General features: G+C 42.3%; 1 protein-coding gene across 1 annotated transcript in view; it reads left to right on the plus strand.

Annotated features, from left to right (window-relative positions):
- AFF3 (AF4/FMR2 family, member 3) overlaps positions 1 to 19223 on the plus strand; it is a 350596-nt gene that overhangs the window by 294616 nt on the left and 36757 nt on the right. Inside the window, exons 12-13 of the mRNA XM_009323844.1 lie at positions 11083 to 11248; positions 19041 to 19188. Coding sequence (XP_009322119.1) covers positions 11083 to 11248; positions 19041 to 19188 — 314 coding nt within the window. The remainder of the gene's footprint in view (positions 1 to 11082; positions 11249 to 19040; positions 19189 to 19223) is intronic.

Raw genomic sequence — 19223 nt, forward strand, 5'->3', positions numbered from 1 at the left:
TTCCTGCTCTCACGGGCACTTCTGGGTACTCCATTCCAAGCTGTAAAGTGTGATGCTGCTAAGCCAGAATAAGGGGTCGAGAATCTGAGCCTGGTCAGAATGGGAGAAGTTTTTTTCCCAGTGGCTCAGACCCCTGAAAACCTAATGCTGCACCACAGGCAAATATTCAACAGCTGAAAATTGGTTTAAAACATCCTTTATTTTGAGCTAGTACGTCAATAATAGGTAAACAGCATATCCTGGGCAACTCTTTCTAAAAACATATTAAAATAGTTTTGCATGTTGCTGGAAAACAGGCTGTACTTACATCAGAAAGGAGAACAGAAGAACCTTTTACAAGTCTTCAAATAATCTCAAACTAATTAGCTTTTAACATCCTCTCTGCTACAATTCTGGGCTTTATTAGCTGTTCTGCTTGCCATTCCTGAGTCTGCCTAATGTCTTCTGTAGAACAACCATGCATTTTTTCCAGGCGTTTGTCATTTCTTGAAACATATAAAAGAGAGTACTTGGATTCAACTAACAGACCATCTAAATGCTGCTCTGCATAGGGAGTGATATATGCTGACAAGGAGTAGAAGTCAAATTTTCTTTATATGGTTCTTTATGGTGAGCAAACCTACTTAAAACAAGCTCCTTCTCAAGGCAGCATATTGATTAGAGCTGACGGGCCGAAAAGACCTTTGGGAGACAACAGAATATGGCTTGAGTCAAAGAGTAACACTAAAGCTGGCAGCAGCAACATTAAGAGTCAGTAAAACCTGAGAGAGTTTGTCTCACGCTGAAATTTATTGCACCCATTTGGACAGCCATTATGGTAGTTAGTAATTTTATCTGCACAAGTTCATCTGTATTTGGACTCTCAGAGCTTAGCGAGAGGTCTTGCAAGGCAGAACCATACTCAGGGTCCTGCTGACTGAGGCAAAAGACTGCCGTGCTGAAGTGAGGTACAACTGTGTCTGAAAATTATAAAAGGCTGTCTGTTTAGATGGCCAGCCACAACATGAGTTGTGTTAACAGTAACTCTGAAATAAGGTGATGGTAGGTCAAAGCAGACGAGGATTTTCCTCGTGTGCACTGCAGCGGTTGCCTTCTGTGGCCTGATGAAGCTGTCAGTCACAAGCAAAAATTGCTGTTTTCCTGGACAGAAGTACAACTGTACTTCATGCTTTAGGAAATAAATGAGACAAGAAATGCAACACTCAGGTTGATTTCCAGGGAATTGGTATCGAATTCTCCTGACGAGACATTTTGAAGATAGTGGATTAATGCCACTCAGAACATTTTGCATTGCTCCTTTGCCTAATCTAGTTTCTGGAACTACCATGACTGATACTCCACATCTTCACTGATGATCTGTTCCGGTGCTTAATTACCTTTATCTTTGCAACATCTCTCCCAGACAGTTGAAGCCTATCCCACTAAAGACCAAGCCGCTGCAATCATCTTCAAAATGTTAGTGGAGGATCTATTCCTGAAATGGGTAGTACTGGTATCATTGAATCTGGCAGGGGATCAGCTTTTAATAGTGCTCTAATGAAAGAGCGGAGTACTGTCTTGGGAGTGGATACAGGTCTTCATATTGCATACCACCCCCAGTCTTTAGGACAAGTGGGGAGAGTTGACTGAACCCTGAAAGGGAAATTATGAAGAGAAATCTGAACTAAACCTCCCTTGCTTCCCATCCAGAAGCATCCCAAAATGCACATGGTGTTGGGCGTACCAGGCATACAGTTTAAGCTGCCCTTAGGATCCTAGATTCCCTCTAGTCTATCAAGAGAGGTAGGAATCTCCAGAATGCATTTTTGGATGATGAAGTTAGGCGGTAGTTTGGTCCCTTGTAAATTAAGGTCAGAAAAACTGTATGCCTACAGACCCACTGTCCTATACCCCACTGGCCAGCTGTATCAAGTTCTGACCAAGAGGGTCCAATTCCACCTTGATTTAACTCAGCTACATTATTTTTTAGTCATTTTTTAAGCCCTGCACAATAGGTGAAGTCTTGACTGTGCGAGTCACATCACTTATTTGTTCACAAAGTCAGAAAATTGGCTTGGTTGAGGTCTTCAGGTGACCTCTTAGCAGCTGACTGACTTACAAACAGTCCTTAGCCCTTGCCACTCTTTACACTCTGTATTTCCATTCACACCTCCTAAATTAGTGCCTTTCTTCCTATTTTCATTGACTTCAAGTGTAACTTCCTGATTTCTTGTTTTGCTGAAGCACAAGGATCTCTCCTCCTACTGTCATATGTGACATCAAGATTTTGTGAAAAAGGGATGCCTATGGAGCTCTCCCTCTCTCTTGAAGAGCCATTGGACCAGAGGTTGTTCTTCAGATGGTAGGATTCAGCATCTTGAGTGCTTCCCTGTGACTAAAAGAACGTGTGCGGAGCCTCGTGACATCTTTACTTTCACATTAGGCCACTCTAATGAGACCTTCTGACAGCTGAGCCCTGAGCTCCTATTCCGTATCTGGCTTATCATGCAAACCAATGAAATGCAGGCATGTTTTTAGCTCATGTAATGGGAAGTTGAACAGAGCTCATCCCTAGGCATATTTACCTTCTTCAGTGAACCTAGGTAATCTGATCTCCCTTGGGCAAATGAACTCACGTTCTCTGGAGACCATTGGCAATTGTATGCAGCAACTCCTGATGCTGCCAGGAAAGGAACTTCGTCAAAGTGAGGAGGGGAGGAGAGACAGGTGGAAAAGAGGAAAGATTGGAAAGTAGCAGTCTCCAGAAGAATGCACTTGGTTATTACAAGGAATCAATGAGTGCCAGAAAGACATCCAAAGCTTCAGTATTATTGGATATGGAAAAACTATACCTGACCACGGTCTCAGCCACTAGTACCATATATCTACATGTGCTCAAAGGAGTCCTTTTTCCTTCTTGCAAAGACTGTCTAGGTTTCTTACCTCTTCCCTGGGTCTTTTGATCTGATGTGAGGGCTGGACTCCTAGAGGAGAAGAGGAAAGGGTATATCTCCCAAGAGAGTCCTTTGAGTAACGCTGCTTCTGGAGTATGGTTGTCACTCTTAGCCACCATGAAGGAGAACCTTCACACATCGAGGGCATTGAAGGTCAAAAAAAGTGTGTGTTCTACATTCCCTTTCAGACATGTAATTCAAAGACACTGTGTCCGATTTCCACCCAGCAGCAGAAGCTGGCCTTGACCAGACAACAATGGGGATCTCAAACAGAAAGTTCCTAACATGACCAAACTGATGAAGAAAAGAGAGAAAAATAAAACTTCTGGAGCACATATGAAGGAAAACACATGAAAGCCATTGCCCTTGGTCTCAGGGGGAAATCAAAAGCAGTGTTGTCTGACTGAATCTTCTCAACAACTTCATCCACTTACAATTTATTTCTGCCCCCACCCCCCCACCACCCCCAAAAAGTCTCTGTAGAAATGGTTTCCTGATTTCACACTGGAGGCAGGAGGGTGGCTGTTCACGGACTATTCTCAAAGTCATTCATCATTCTCCAGGCCATTGGTCCAAGGGCATGTTCCAAGGACAGTATAGGACACATAGGCTATGCCTGTCACTTTTTAAGTCGCGGTACTTCGAACCATTAAGAGACTAATTATACTACCAAGGTAAAAAGACTCTATCATTCCTCTTCTACTAAAGAGTTAATTTTCCTGGACCAGGGAATCTCTCTGCTCATATTCAGCTGATGCAAGGTCAACGACAAACACACCGAGGAAGTCAGAGTTGCTTTATTTTTCTTGTGAGCAGGTCAAATAAAACACTGCTGATGCTCCATTTATCTGGAGCGACAAGCAAACACTTGGCAGCGGTGGAAAGCATACACTGGAATCTGGCACCAGGCTCCTAGCACAGCTGTCATCCTGCTGACTAATCACTTCATCCCCACACTAATGCTGCTCCAGGTCTTTTGGACCCTTTCATCTCAGATACCCCGACACACGCTCCTCCTGATAGAGCTATTTATACAGAGATGTCGCTATTAATTGTTATGTAGCATTTTATTTTAGGAGGGTTTTTTTAGCCAAGGTTTTTTTCAGTGGTTTTCTCTTTCCTACCATATTCCTTCAAGGTGGGAGCTGTGATTCTGCTGCTTCCAGTATCGACCAGGCCTTAAGTAGATACCCCTTGCTAGACTGAATTTCCTTGAGGGTTTTTTGTACGTGTGTGTGCATGAGCTTCATAGCTTGTTTTTCTAAACAGCCTTTCCTATCAATTTGTTTTTCTTTGGTGACTATTCTGGCAATTAAGCTGCAATCACACCTGACTCTCTGAAGAGACCTGATTTACCTTAGGTTTGCATTATCGGATGATACTTGTAGTCTTGTCAGCACAAACTATTTAAGCAACTCCCAAGGACAGTGTTAAAATATAGGTGGAGTCTATGAACTCTGTTCTTGGCAGCTGTGCTTTATTAGTTGTGCTGTGCAAAGGTGGTGCGACTAAGGTAATGCAGTGCTTTCACAGAAGCATTATATATTGTGACAAGCCGAACAACCTCCAGGACTCTCACTCATCATGACTCCCATTTCATACCTCATCCATTATAGGAATGAGGTATGAAAACATTTCTCTGTTTCCTAAAGATATTAACAGACTCCTGGGAAATCGTTTACCTGGAGAAAGGGAAGTGCCCGGCCTCATTTTTTTGCGTTCAGGCCCAAACAGCTGACCACGGCAGGGCTAGCTGCTTTTTTTGTTAGTGAACGATAGGTTTTGACAATCAGTAGCTGTAAAGAACTCAGACAGTTAATTGGTTTCATGCTCTCGGTTAGCAAAGGTACGAAAACATAAATTTGTGTCACTTCCGTACTGTGTTCGGAACAAGGATATCCAAGTGCTTTTTAAAGAATAACGAAGGACATCTCCTAACACACTGAAGGTAGGCAAGTTCGGTCATCCCTGTGTATGACTAGGATGGTGACCGGAGCCCTGGAAGGGTCGACTGATTTGATTATTCAGACTCGACATGACAGAGCTAAAACTAGAGCAGAGGCTCCTTATACTCATGTTTGTATATTAAGTACAGAACCAGCCTTCGTATTTTAAACCATGGAGGTATCTGGCTGTCCTCAAGCGGGTGTCTATTCTAGAGTTTATGGTATCATCTCCTTTTTCTCAGCATGATTTTGGCCTGAAACGAATGGACAGCATCCACATTCATTCTGTAGGCTATCCTTATGGTGCTATTTCTTGGCATTCTACAGTCGCCTCAGAAAAAAATCCCCATATGTTCTGTTACAATATTGGGATGGCCTGATCTGCAAGTCCAGATAGACCCCCGTGGTAAGCATGCTTCAGATGTCTTCACTGAAACAGAATTTGAAAAATACACAGGGGCAGCAGCAAGAAGTGGGCATTTCCATTGCCTCTGTGATTCATTCACAATTATCAACACAGGAATTCCCTACTGTGTGCATGGGAGATGTGCACTATCTTCAGTGCCAGGCAGCAGAGATAATTATACAGATCTTGGCACGATGTTCTCAGTTTGTGCTTTGAGGAAGCACGATGAGGAATTTGCTTCTTGCAACAAAGGGATAGAGAGTTTTCCGTAAAAGACCTGCACTGGGTTTTAGGTTGGCTTAAAGGGAAGAAGGAAGTGGTGGTTCAGATACTTTAATCTGGAATAAAAATAGAGACTCTGCCAGCAGAGTTCCTTTAAACCGTGGAATATGTTTTCATCACTGAGTTTGAAATATCATTTCAGAGTCTTGGTCAGATTTACTGTTTGATTTAAATCAGTGTAGCCTAATTGAAGTCAATGGAGCTATGACAGTTTATACCAGCCAAGGGACTGGTGTCTGTTTCAGAGTATTGTTTTCCCACAATTGGCCTTGATCTTCCAGACACTGATAGATTTTCTGGGTTTTTCAAATACTGCAAGCATTCATACAGCCTTGCTTAGGATTTTCTCGAACGTTTGTGACATCTACAAATTCAGATCACCTTCTCCCTGTTTACCTCTCAATGTTGACAATGTGATCCCTAACAGTGTCATTTGTTTATTCAAGTCAGCTCTTCACACTAATTGTTGCATTCCTCTTTCCTATGGGGAGTCAGGGCCACTTGGTAGTTGCACAGTGCTTGATGGATGGTACTGTAGGGTGAGATTTAGAAGAAAAATAGCTTAGATGATCACAGCTATGCAGATGACACTGTCTAAATATTGTCCCATCTCCAGACACGAAAACAAATACAGCAGATAGTGTCTGATAGTGTTACTGAGCTTTTTGATAAGAAGGTTCTGGATACAATTCTTGCAAAGTGAAATTACACAGACCGACTGGACTCCAAAATATGAAGCGTGAGCATGTGCATCGCCTTTGTTGTGGTTGGAAAAGTATTTCAGAGGCTCACTCTGATACGTTTTCTTGGCACAGTCTTTTCTTCAAGGCCTGATTCTCCCTTGCTTTGCATTCCTGATTATCATTCATACCTGTGTAAAGTAGGTATAAAGTGCCTTCATATGGTAATGCTGTGAAGAATTGGGATCACAAATTCTTCAGCACAGAAGGGATTTTTCTCTTTTGAATCCATTTAATATTGTTACCAAATACTTGCAGTTTGGTAAAGAACTGCATCTGTTTTACTTGTACCTTGATCGGGCATCCAGGCTGTCTGTCTTTGAAACACTGAGACTGAATTCCTGCAATGCAGCATATGCTTAGCTGCCCAGGAACTTCTTGTGGCCAGTGCTGAACGCCATGATTTATTATCATGGAAAGTAGTGCAGCTGTAAGCAGCAGCTTAATATGAAGCATAGAGCAGGACCCAGATCCAGCGTGATTAACCTCAAGAGGTCTCCTGAGGGCCACTGAGGCAATCTGATTTGGGAATCTCTCTCCACTGACTGAATAGCAAACGCCTGCACCTTCCTGCGCAAGTGTTTAAACACCTTGGTGCTGTTCAAAGGCTGGCCGTGGCCATGCAGTCTGATGGAGCTAATAACTGGTCCCACCACAACTAGCCCCTCAGGCTTCTCCAGGGACTGAGATGGCTCCACCTCTCGGCTTTGATCACAAATTAGTTTGAGTGGGGAAGAAGTATTAACCTCCCCAAATCACTGTTTCTGAACCTGCACATCTGAGAAAAATTGAGGCTATAAGGTATCTAGCAGTTTTTCAGAGAAGGGTGACTTGTCCACTAGGCAGTGCAGGAAAATAGGTTGTTGGAGACTTGCATGGTGTTTAGGTGCCCCAGTCCCATGTAGCCAGGATGATGGGAGATACCTAATCAGAAACTTCAGATGGTGTGTTGGTTATTAAGTGATCTTATTACTGAACTTCTGGCAACTTTACAAAGTATTTACTCTCTCTCTTAAATCAGAGAGTGCATGTTCTGATCGAGGGCTTTAAAGAAAAGTGGTTCCTACCCAAATTGTTATTTAATTGCTTAAAATAAAAATATCATTTCTATGATGTAGTAATTAATTCTGGGGCATAAGCCAGTAGCAAAATATGCATGAATGTTATGTGCCACTGTCATTAAAATGTAAATCGGTCTTTTATTTTGACTGCATGATCTTGCTTACATACTTTAGAAAGAACAGTCCAAAATGGAAGTCACCAATTTAAAATAAAGGTCATTTTTTAATAAGAATGCATGAAGAAACATTTAACTCTTTTCACCCTGGTCACTATAATATAATGAGGATCCTTATAAGAATATGCTGTATATAAAAATGGAAAAGGTAGAAGGGGGACAGGAGACTTCAACAGTATCAGCATAAATGGGAAAATATTGTAATGTTAAATTTTTGTAGTATATTGGCTACCATTAGAGCAGCAAACACAAATTTCCAGATGTTTTTGAAGAGTCCAACAGTTATATTTTATATCTATGGCTGTAGTAACAATTTCTATTCAGCAGCCTAGAAAAACATCTCATGTCACAACAGGAAAGAAATATTACTGTGGGGTTTTTTTCTCCCTCATCCCCTATATAGCAATTCTGAATACTTCAGTCAATGCAAAACAAAAATGATGGTTTAAAAATTAAAACCACAGTCACTAGGGGCAGGACATAAATGTGCAGATGTTTTGTGATGTTGAAGAACTTTTCAGGCAACAGTCACAACGCTGTTGTGGAGAGGACTGGAAATCCATCAGTCGGACACTGTCAAAAGCATTCCCTAAGCTACGCTGTCAGAAAAGGCAGTTACCTTTTCATATTCCCTTAAGAAAAAAAAAAAAGAAAAAAAATCAAAACGAGAAAACCTACTCACAATGGCCTTTATATAGCTCTCACTATTTTATTAGCAAGGGATTGGCTGTAATCTGTTAATACAAGTGAGCAACTTATATCTAGAGTTTACTGGGCAACCTGTACAAGCAGAAAACTGCATTGTCCCAAAGCAGTGCACAAAACATCTATTTTCCTTCTCCGGGAAGGAAAATTTTTACAAGCTTATAAGCTGTTTCTGTTTCAGGCACCTCTGTGCCTTAATGCTGTTATACAAATGGCTGCCTGAAAATCTCGTATTTACCACACCTACCTGGCTAGACAAAGAGACATCATGAATAACAACAAAAATAGCAGAGGGCGAGTTTTTAAAGGCACTCATTGTAATCGGTACATTTAATGCCTATGCATGATGACAGACCTCTTGCCTCACAAGAGCTGGCAGGCACTTCTGCGAACACGCGTGTAGCACCGCGCCGTCCTGCTGGAGCATGAGCTTTTACTGTTGGCTCTCTCTACCACCTGATGGTTACAAGGATGGAAATAAAGGTCAGAAATATAAATGGATGTCAGCTCCTCCCTCTCTTGTTTATTTTACTTGCTTTAATTAGTAAGGTGAGATCACAGGTGAGGTTTTCTGCACTGCCTGGCACCGCTGTGCCTTGAAGGGTGCAGAAGGGTCTCCAACAGCAGCACGATTCCTCAAGCAACCAGAAACTCTCTGGAGCAAGAAAGCCATGGGCAGCTGTACCACTTCCTAGCAAAAGGCAAGGAAGACGCTATTAGTAAAGGTGATGTGATGGGAGCACTGGCTTGTGCAAGACAGGTGGTCCAGTGGGGAAAGGTTGGCATATGTTAGGGGAGGCGGGGATAGGGCCAGGAAGTGTGCAGCCGTGGGGAATCGTGGAGTTGAAACTGCATCTCTGATGGCCTGGCCTCTTTTCAAAGCCCCAGAAATTGCCTGTCATGTGTGGCTTGTGTCAGGTGTCAGGTACCAGTTTTCCAGAATGAAATGCACCATTAGCAGGTAAAGACAATTCATTAGGTGCAACATAGCAGAACTGTAATTAATTATTAGATATTACTTCTCACAAAATGCATCTCCAAGATCACATTGCATTAGCCACAATATTGGACTGATGGAGCATAAACAAGGGTAATGATAAACACTGGTGAACGGTGTTGGGAAGAGATGGTTATTAGGGTACCGGTGTGTTTCATGTGGGGTTTATTTAACAGGCTCATTAATGATCTGGAAAAGGAAGTGAATAACCATTTAATTAAGTTTGCGTTTGATACTAAATTAGAAGTTGCTGCAGACACCTCCAAGGGCAGTGAAATAAATCAAAAGGAGATAGAAGCATGTGCGGTAAAGAAGAAAATGAGATCTGGTATGAAGAAAAAAAGCAAGCTAATCTCTCTGGAAGCAAATAATCTAAAACGTAGCTATCAGTAGAGGAATTCTGGAGAAAGCAGTGTTGAAAGAGATGTAGGAGTGTTAATGGACTATATATTCCATCACAGCTCGGGTATATGTTTACAGAAGCAACGCATCAAGGAGCAGGAAGGTAATAGCCCTTCATTGTAGGGCTCTAGTGAGAACCCATCTATAATGCTGCACTCTGTTTTGGGCATCCTGTTATCAGAGAGATATAGACAAATTGGAATGAGTTCAGAAAAGAGCCATAAAAATGATCCCATATCTCTGGAGATAATGACTTATGAAGAAAGATCAGAAGAAGTAAATGTGTAAGGCCTTGTCTGAAAGATGACTGAAGTAGGGCAGGAAAATAGTCTGCAAATATGTGAAAGCAAAAAGGGAGGAGGGTAATTTATCACAGTAACTATTAGTAATAGGATGAAATAATAAGTAACAACAATAAATTTAAAAAGGGCAACTTCAGGTTGGGAGAAATTTCTGACAGTGGAATTTGGGTTAGTTTGCAGAGTAGTTTCCCAGGGGTAAAAGTAAAAGCTGCATTCAAGTCATTTAAAATCAAATTGGACAACTCACTAGAAAATGCACCCTGCTATAGGGAACAATCTTCCATTGCCTGGGGAATAAGCTGGATGACTTAATAGAAGATTTCACACTCGAGTCTTTATGACCGTGATATTTTTAATATGCATGGTCAACTATTTCAGGAAAGTATACATTTCTTCTGCTGTCAGGCCTGATAATACAAACACTTGCATGCAAACATAACTTTTAAGAAGGTAAGTAGCTCTGCAGACAGCACTGCACTGCTGACGTGCAAAAACACAAGCCTGAGCTCTTCAAGTTTTTGCAGGATCAGAGTCTTAGATCTTGCAGTTGTCAATATCAAGATGGTATATACAGGTAACCACATCATTTATGGGTAGGTGAAGAAGTGTGCAGAACATAAGATAGGGATTAGAAGCTCCGGTGAGGATGTATTATTATTATCATTATTGCTGTTGCTACTTATAAATGACTGGCACTGTGGAGTTCAACTCTGTTTCTTAACTGTTCACCTTTTTTCATCTCCTGCTTTCACCTCTGTGCAGAGTGTTCATTAGACAGTGTAAGACTGCTTTCTATACTCTGGTTTTTAACGTTTGATATTTTTAATATATCCTAAAATGTCTGTTGAATGAGAAAAGGGACAAGCTGAAGTGAAAACTTGACCCTCCCTCAGACAAAGAAGAGATGGCAAAGGCTATGGATTTAAATGAATATGAGGGTAACCCCATATTTTCCCCCCAATTATAATAATGCAACGTTGAATTCCATTCATTAGCAGCAGAGGCAAGCTCACAGGCATTCACATAGGTATGCTCCCTAAAACACCATGGGTTTTACATGTCGGTTTTTTTATGTTCTTGTTTTCTTCTCTTCCCTCCCGCCTCCCCCATGGGCTGTGTGTGGGGCTGGCAGCCTGGTGGTGCCGCAGTCCAACGCCCGAGCCTCGGGAGTCTCCAGCAAGGGGTCAAGCAGCAGCAGCTCCAGTGAATCCGAGACCAGCTCAGAGTCTGACTCAGAGAGCGAAAGCAGCTCCAGCGAGAGTGACGGCAGCAAGCCCTCGCATTACTCCAGCCCAGAGGTAAGGGCTTTGGCTCTCTCTGTGATTTAGGGCGGCAATCCGTTATTACACCCACTCAGACCTTTTTCCAGCCAAGCCAACACAAGGAGGCTGTGGGGAGATGCACAAAAAAATGGAAGAGAAAGGCCCAGGGATCCTCCTCCTGGCATGCTGTGAAATGCAAGTGGCAGGGGATCCTGGGGCAGATTAAAGCATTTGAAACAAAAAATAAGAAAGAAATAACCCTGTGATATTTTCCTCAAATTGGAGATGAGTGGAGTGCCTTGCAAGGCTCACAGCTTGCTTGAGGTTTTATGCGACTCTGCCTCCATAGCAATGGCTTGCTTAGTGCGTAAGTCCTGATGTGGGCTCCCAGCACTGCAAGGGAACTAAAGGCTTCTCTACACAGGGAAGCTATTATAAAATCAGTTTGAGGGTGAATTTTTAAAGCAAAACAGTTGTTTTTCACTCACGCACTTCCCTCACCTCACTCTAAGTGAATTGCTCTCTGCTACTGCTGCCTTTGTGTGATGTATTGTAATCTACATCCAAAATGGACTAACCTGAATTACTCATGGTGCAAAACATTAAGCCCAAACTTATCATCTGGAAAGCTAGTATTGAAAATTTCCACATGTAGACAAGCCCTAGCCAAATTACAATTAAGCTGCCAGTGCTGTGCCACCTTCTGCTTTCACCTCTGCAGAGTGCTCAACAGACACAACAAGGCTGCTTTCTCTGCTCTGCTTTTCTAGCAGGATTGACGTTTTTACATGTTTTGGTCAATACACACCTTTAGTATAAAACCATGAACTCCACAGCCACATCACACACATTAATATATGTAAAAATATTCAAAAATCTAGCAGCAAGATCGTAAATACACATGAAATACAGTCAGTGTATTTTCCTACTCCACATAAAGCATCCAATCACCAGACTCCTCCCCCCGAAACTATGCCTCACCTATTCTCTCACGCTGAAAAATTATACTGAATAACCAGCACGCCTTTCCTCATCTTTTGCTCGGTTATTTGGGGCCATGTTTCCTATCAGGCAAAATGCAGTACTCGCAGAAACATCCTTAATATATTTTTCTCAGGTTCTGTTCCTTATTTAACACTTATCTTCCTTTCTGTCTTTCCTTCACAGTACTTTCAGATCCATTTCCAGTTAATTTTCCTCTCACTTTGTCCCTTTCCTAAATCTCTCTCTCTGGTTCTCTTTCCTTTCGTCTCTGTTCTCTTCCCTGTTGCCCTCCCTGCACTACCCTACGTCTTATTTCCCATTCTGAGCTCTCTCATCCGACCCATTAAGACCTTGTTCTCTCTCTGCCTAGTTTCCCGCTGGAATTAGTGCAGAGATCTCGCGCTCAGCCTCTCCTCCCTCTGCGGGATCTCAGAAGGTGGAAGAAAAGGGACAAAGAGAAGAAAGAGAAGGAACCATTGTGGGGGGAAGGAAATACGAGATAAAAGGAGGAGAAGCATAGTACCCGGGAAGGGAGGAGTGTTTACTCTCTAGGCAGATACCCATGCTGCTTGGACCTGAGAGCAGCAATTCCTCAGGGAATGTGGGAAGTTAATTAACTGAGGCAGGTCGTGGATTTCATAAAGTCAAGCAGGGATCTGAGAGTCATCGAAACGTGGAGGAAGTGCCTCCTCTTAAGCATTTTATACATATCCTCTAGAGATCTGTGGAACTACTTTTGTACAGAGCCTGAGTTATCAGTGACCATTGTCACAAAACAGCTGCACTGCTCCAACAGATTGCTTGTCTCTTTGCATTATATTTGTGTGGTTTGCCTTCTAGGACATGCTGTATGCAACATGCTTATACGAAAATGTAAATGACTCAAAAAATGTGATGGCTGCAGTGGTTTTCATAGGTCATGCCTTGATGGGATATGGGAGAGGCCACACATGGATAGGGTCAGGTTGTCCCAGGGAAGTAGGATACCTGTGCTTTCCCCAAGGGCCAGTGCTTTCCCAGGCCCATCATATGACTGATGGCACCAGTTCAAAACATGCTTATGTGATGTCTGTGACTGGAAGTCCTGTCTGCTTTGCATTAATGCTTTAACTTATATTTATGCACCCAGTGAAGCCATCTTTCTAAAGTGTATGTCATGTTCTTACCCGGTAAATGGAGAGACATGTCCTTGGAAGCTCTTTAAAGGGAGGCCCTGTCCACCTAAATTTAAGTAGTGGACTCAGTTCCAGTCCTAGTCTTAAAATGAATTTCATCTGTTGGATAAGACAGAAAAAGCAAATACACCTTTGCTTTTGCTTTAGCATAAACTGATAAATTCAGCTACAATGAACTTGCATACTCCAGCACAATGCTGGGCAGGAAATCCATATTTCCAGGTTGGGAGGAACTTAATCTGGAAATCTGCAGACCGTTATGAGGCCTCCATTCTTTTTTTTTTCCATAATCTGAAATATTATATGCATATACTCAAAGATTTTTATTTCTACGACAGTGTGTCTTCTGCATTTGAGGCTATATAGAAATTCAATTGCTGTTTCATTTCTTCTGTATTTTTTCCTCATCTCATTTTGAGATCTTTGAGTTGTTCTCAGGTGTCTAAATGCAGTTGCCTAGAGTGCAAAAGCAGCTCATTGTAAAGCATATATATAAAATAGATTAGATGAATTGCACCCTAAAAGTGTCTGTTTCTTTCCATTGACTATTTAGAGGCTGTAGTGACTAGCTCAGCTGTCTATACTTTATGTCTGCAGTAAACTAAGAATAATGGCTGAGCTAGAACAGGAGACAACATTCAGACTGGTTTCAGTGATGTGGACAAATTAAGGTGCCTCAGACATTAATGTGAGTAGTTACAGTTTTGTGGACTGCCAAACCTGAAATTATGAACAAGGGACTGAGGCTTCTATCTCCTGTTTCTTTGCTGAAGTCATGAATTCTTTGCATGACCTTAATTAACGTCATAAATGAGGACTCTGGAAAACAATGACGTCTTGTCCTTGCAATTATTTCAGATGGCAGAAAAAAACCTTGGGTGCTAAGTCCATAGAAAGAGCTGCATTTCAAAAGCTAAGAATTTGGTTTGTTTGTTCTTTGTTCCACTGAATTATCCTGCAGACCTTTAATAAGGCTGAATCTGGTTAGGCAACCGGGAATTCCCACTATGCAGGGAGGACTACGGGGGAAAATGGGCAGGAAGGAAGCGGAGAAGCCATTGCATGGAACAAAGTGTCAGTGGCTAGTCAACAGTAACCAGGCCAGAAGAGAGAGGTGTCCTGTCCTGGGCCCCTCCAGCCCCACGCACCAGATGCAATGTCCTTTATAGCTTCTGCTGTTGTGACTAGCTCACAACTGTTAGAGTTTTTTCCTCTTTTTCAAGGATTCAGATGTACTTTTTGTCCATGCTTATTCCGTCATCACAGGATATACTCTTTCGTCTCAAGTCCCTATGTTGTGACTGACCAGGTCAAAGCTGAAGTGATTTGTAGGGTTATGCTCTTCCCCACCCTCCTCTCTCATCAGCAGAGAGCCACCACCTGACCACTGTGCATCAAGTCCTTCCAGTGCCTGGACATCAGTACCAGTGGCTGAGGAGCCACTGCCTGTGAATCCCTGCTGTTCCCTCAGGTGCTCTCTGGCATTGGCTCTCTTCTCTTTAGCTCAGGAAATAGGAAGAATGTGTGTATCTAACAGACTAGCTAACTGGTGAGCGTGCTCCTGTCACCTCACCAGCCTTTCTTCACTGATAGATTTCACTAGGGAGGCAGGGGAAGAAGAGTTGTAATTTTAGGGTTGTGGGGTAGGAGGGGTATGTTTTCTGTATCTGTCTGGTTTTCCAAAAAGTTTTTGCTTCCCATCTTATGTATAGCCATGATTCGATTTCCTGACTGGTACACTCAGAAGAAATGGGGATTTTACCACTAGACCAACTGTAGACAACATCTTTACCTTTGCAAATAGGATTCGTGGGCTTTAGGTGTCCTGTGGACTACTTTTGACAATGACTACAAACTAAACTTTCCCTTCCCTCCAGAAAACTCTTTGTGGGAGGAACCACCTCTGACAGTATATGTGTGCCGTGCCTAACACATGGGAATCCCCAGTTCTAATTTGATAAAGCGCTAGCAGCAGTGCTAATAGTAGCAATAAAGTAGTAGCAGTAATAATCATCATCATCTTCATCATCATCATCTATGCCTTAAATACAATGAAGAGGCACCACATTGTTATGGGGATTGCCCTGAATGAAATCTTTAATAGCAGGGCAGCACAAGCAAGTTATCATAAGGGTAAACTAGTATGTGGATTTACAATAGGCGGAGTGTACTGCAGGGATGGCAGATAGCTCAGTCCTACCCCACAGTGGGCTAAGTACATGCACATATTATAGGCTATCTAATCTCTCAATGAAAGTGGTGTCATGCTTCAAGTTTCCCATGGTGTTAGCTACACCTTAGGTCCCTCTTTGTCATAACAAGCATAGAGTGACCCCATTACACTTACATTGTTTAACAGCCCTTTACCCCAGAAAGTGTTTCTGGATAACGTTTTGACAAAGGTTTCTTTTGGAAGCATGCCACTCGTGCCTCTGGTTGCACTTGTAGCCTTGAAGAGATCTGAGATATATAGACATGCTGTGTGGGAGTCATCCCACCTAAATTTGGACACTTCTACTGTAGATACCTACATCTGCTCATCACCTCAGCCTCCCCTTCACAGTCGGTGGAAAGGAATAGACCTTTTTAGGGCCCAGCTCATCTGGCCTGTTTCAGATGTCTATTTCAAGAGGGAATTTTTCACATCCTAGAAGAGTAGTCCACTGACTGGAGAAGGAACTCATTGACTAGCTCAGATATAGCTGTCCAAGTTCTACAGATGAATCCACCCACAATTTTTAAGGAAGTGTATCACATCCTTCTGTTTCTCGATGAAGCCTGGCACATGTGTATGTCTGTGGTACATTGGTCCCTGAAACTATCTTTGTCTTGTAAAGTTTCCTGGTTTGGGTTTTCATGCCAAACCCATATTTCACTGCAAGTCGGCTTTATCACAGTCTGTTATTCCTATTAGTACTGCCCATCTGGGCACCACCAGCTTTACCCCAATTAAAGACTACCCAGTTCTCTACAAGGCCTTGAGGGCAGCATATTTCCATGGCACAAAAAACAAGGGACAGAGACCATTCTGCTATTTGATCACTCTGGATATATTTTCATATATATTTCCAATCTTACATGCTGCTGAAAATTTACCGCTTTGAGCAAACCAACTTTTCTTCCATAGAATGGTATGTGACATGCTCAGCGGGGTGATGTGGACTGGAGAATTAGGGATTTTCTTTTTCTCCCACAAATAATTGTCATTAGGCATGTAAAGTGGACAGGCAAAAACTTTCAAGTGAATTTTCCCAATCCCTTTTTTTACCAGGCCTGCTCTTCATTCTTGGCTGTCATGATTTCGTTCTCTCGCAAGGTACCTTGTTTTTTTAAAGGATTTCAAAGTACAGTACTTTTCAGTTGTTAGAGCAATCAGTTGAATAAATTACTTCCGAAAGTGAATTGGCATCACTCATGTACACTGACAATCTCAAATATTCCAAAACTGTATCAGGACCCAAAAATAGTGAGAAAAGTTTTAGAATTCTGATTTTTTAAATTTGGGTTCTTTTAATTTACCTGATGGGCTGCAGACTTTTTACTTTTAGCAAATGCATCTTAAAGGGTTTTTTTATCAGATACATCTTAAGGGGTTTTTTTTCAGTAGCCACAAGGATTTGAATTTTTATTTAAATAAATCCCAGAAGTGCATCTAAGCCCATGATTCTGAGAGCTGAGGCTTTAAGAAAAAATAATGAGTGTCCTGAAACTCCTGACAAAATTAGTAAAGCTGGCAACATTGTTGATCCTTCTTATTAGACTTCATAGTTGGCTTATAGGTTGGTGGGACTGCAGTTATTCTGCCTAAATAGCAGACATAGCACTCTAGGAAAGTACCACGTTGCCAAGTTACGACACCGTAGCAGTTAATCACTGTTTTCTGCTGGTTTACTGTGATCCCTTGGAATCCATATTTTGTGAACCACTGTTTTCAAGAATTACAAGGTACATAAAGAGACAGAATGGGATGTAACAGAAAAGCTGGAAGTTTTTTTGAATTTTCAAGCTGCCCTCACTCTGACCTATACTTATGGGCAGAGGTGTATTTTTCCCCACGTGCTTCTGATGTACGTCCTTTTCTTAAATACACCTGAACAGTGGAAAGACTTCCCTGTATAGTGAACCTTTTATTATATATCTAGTAAATTCAGTATGTGCACAATGAATGGCACCAAACAAATCTATCTGTATTTTCAGCAGCAATCAAAAAAATGCTGTTTATTTTAGATAAAGAGTTAAGAGTTGTAAAAATATATCTTCATCCAAAAGAAATACTGCCCATCCATTTTCAAGATTTACAGCTCAGGAAAGAAATTCCTCATGTAAGTTATTAGGGAGTATGCTTAAGAAAAAAATAAACTTAAGGCAATCCAGCAGACTTCCCATAGGTATTGGCTAGCTCGATGATGAGTAAATTAGACACTTTTGCGAGAAGGAATATTTGTATTATATGAATTCCGATGTCTAACTTTTTTGCTTATTTTAGGAGCCTTTGCTCCATGTAGACTGAATACAGCCCAGTGATCCTGGAGATGCCCTTGGCTATGCAGGAAACCTGTGTTGCCCTCAGGCACCTACTTTAAATAAGGAGTTAAGAGACTCTTTTAAGTTAGAAACTGTGGATATTCTCTCTTAGGCAAACTTTCTTCCAGAGCATTGACAGTTTTCATGTTAGATTCATGACACGCTTTTTGATTATTCATATGCAATAGCCTACTGGATCAAATTTTGGTTCCAGTTAGGGAAATTAGGAGACTTTTCACATTGGCTTCTGCGGGCTTAGGTTATAGCTGGCCATCTACTCCATCATTTATTTCTTTTGGGGTTTTTTGCCTTTCCTCTTCATTTTATGACATTCAAATTACTGATTGCAAGAAGCACTAGAAAACACTTGCACATTGTTCTGAAATACCATTGTCTGAGCTGTGGTTACATTTGAAATCATAATTATCCCACTTCTTCACTGTCCAAACACCATTATGTTTTAGAAGCTCTCTTATAACTTGATCGTGTTGTGACAGGAACAAAGAGAAAAACTAACGGCCGCACAATACTCACAAAATGAGCACTTGACAATACCACCACATAACAAATGTTTGTGGAATCTCACAGGATTATAACGTCAATATCAGACAGATTACATGAACCGCCTGGTTAGCCCTCCAGCTCCCCACTACATGCCTCTTTGTATGCTTTTTAAATACTTTTCATATTTATTGCAGTGGCGCAGGACACAAAATACATATCGCTAGCTTTCCTACTAGCTATCCTCCCTTAGCCTCAGCCATACCCCTGCCTTGTTTTCCTCCTTTCCTATCGCCATTATATTCTTTTCTGTTTGGAAACTTGGGAGCGTTTCCCAGTAAAGCCGATGCCAGTAGTGCTGCGTGAATCATCCTTAGAAATGATGAATCACGGAAGCCGTCCTCCTTCCCAACCTCATTCAGAAACCGAAAATAGCCCCACTTGCATGGCATGCCCCATGTCTCCCACCCCACCACACAGGACCAGTGCCAGGGGGTTGACGCGGCTTGGGGGCGGCTCTTTGACCAGAGGAAAATCTCTGCGGTACCAGGAGGGACCCGGCGTTTCGGTCTCCCTGAGGGAGCCCCAGGGTGAGGGCAGCCGGGTCTCAGCACTAAGCTCGTTGCCATCTGTTTCCCTTTCAGCCCGAGCCGCCCTCATCCAACAAGTGGCAGCTGGACAAGTGGCTGAATAAAGTCACCCCGCACAAAGCACCCATCCTGACCCACCATGACGGCCCGGCGCTGGAGGCCCATCCCTACTACGGCCGTGTGAAGGGGGAGCGGCAGGAAAGTGAGAAGACCCCAGCCGCCGGCCCAGCCGAGCAC

The sequence above is a fragment of the Pygoscelis adeliae genome, unplaced genomic scaffold (genome assembly GCF_000699105.1).
Source record: "Pygoscelis adeliae isolate BGI_AS28 unplaced genomic scaffold, ASM69910v1 Scaffold425, whole genome shotgun sequence".
NCBI lineage: Eukaryota > Metazoa > Chordata > Aves > Sphenisciformes > Spheniscidae > Pygoscelis > Pygoscelis adeliae.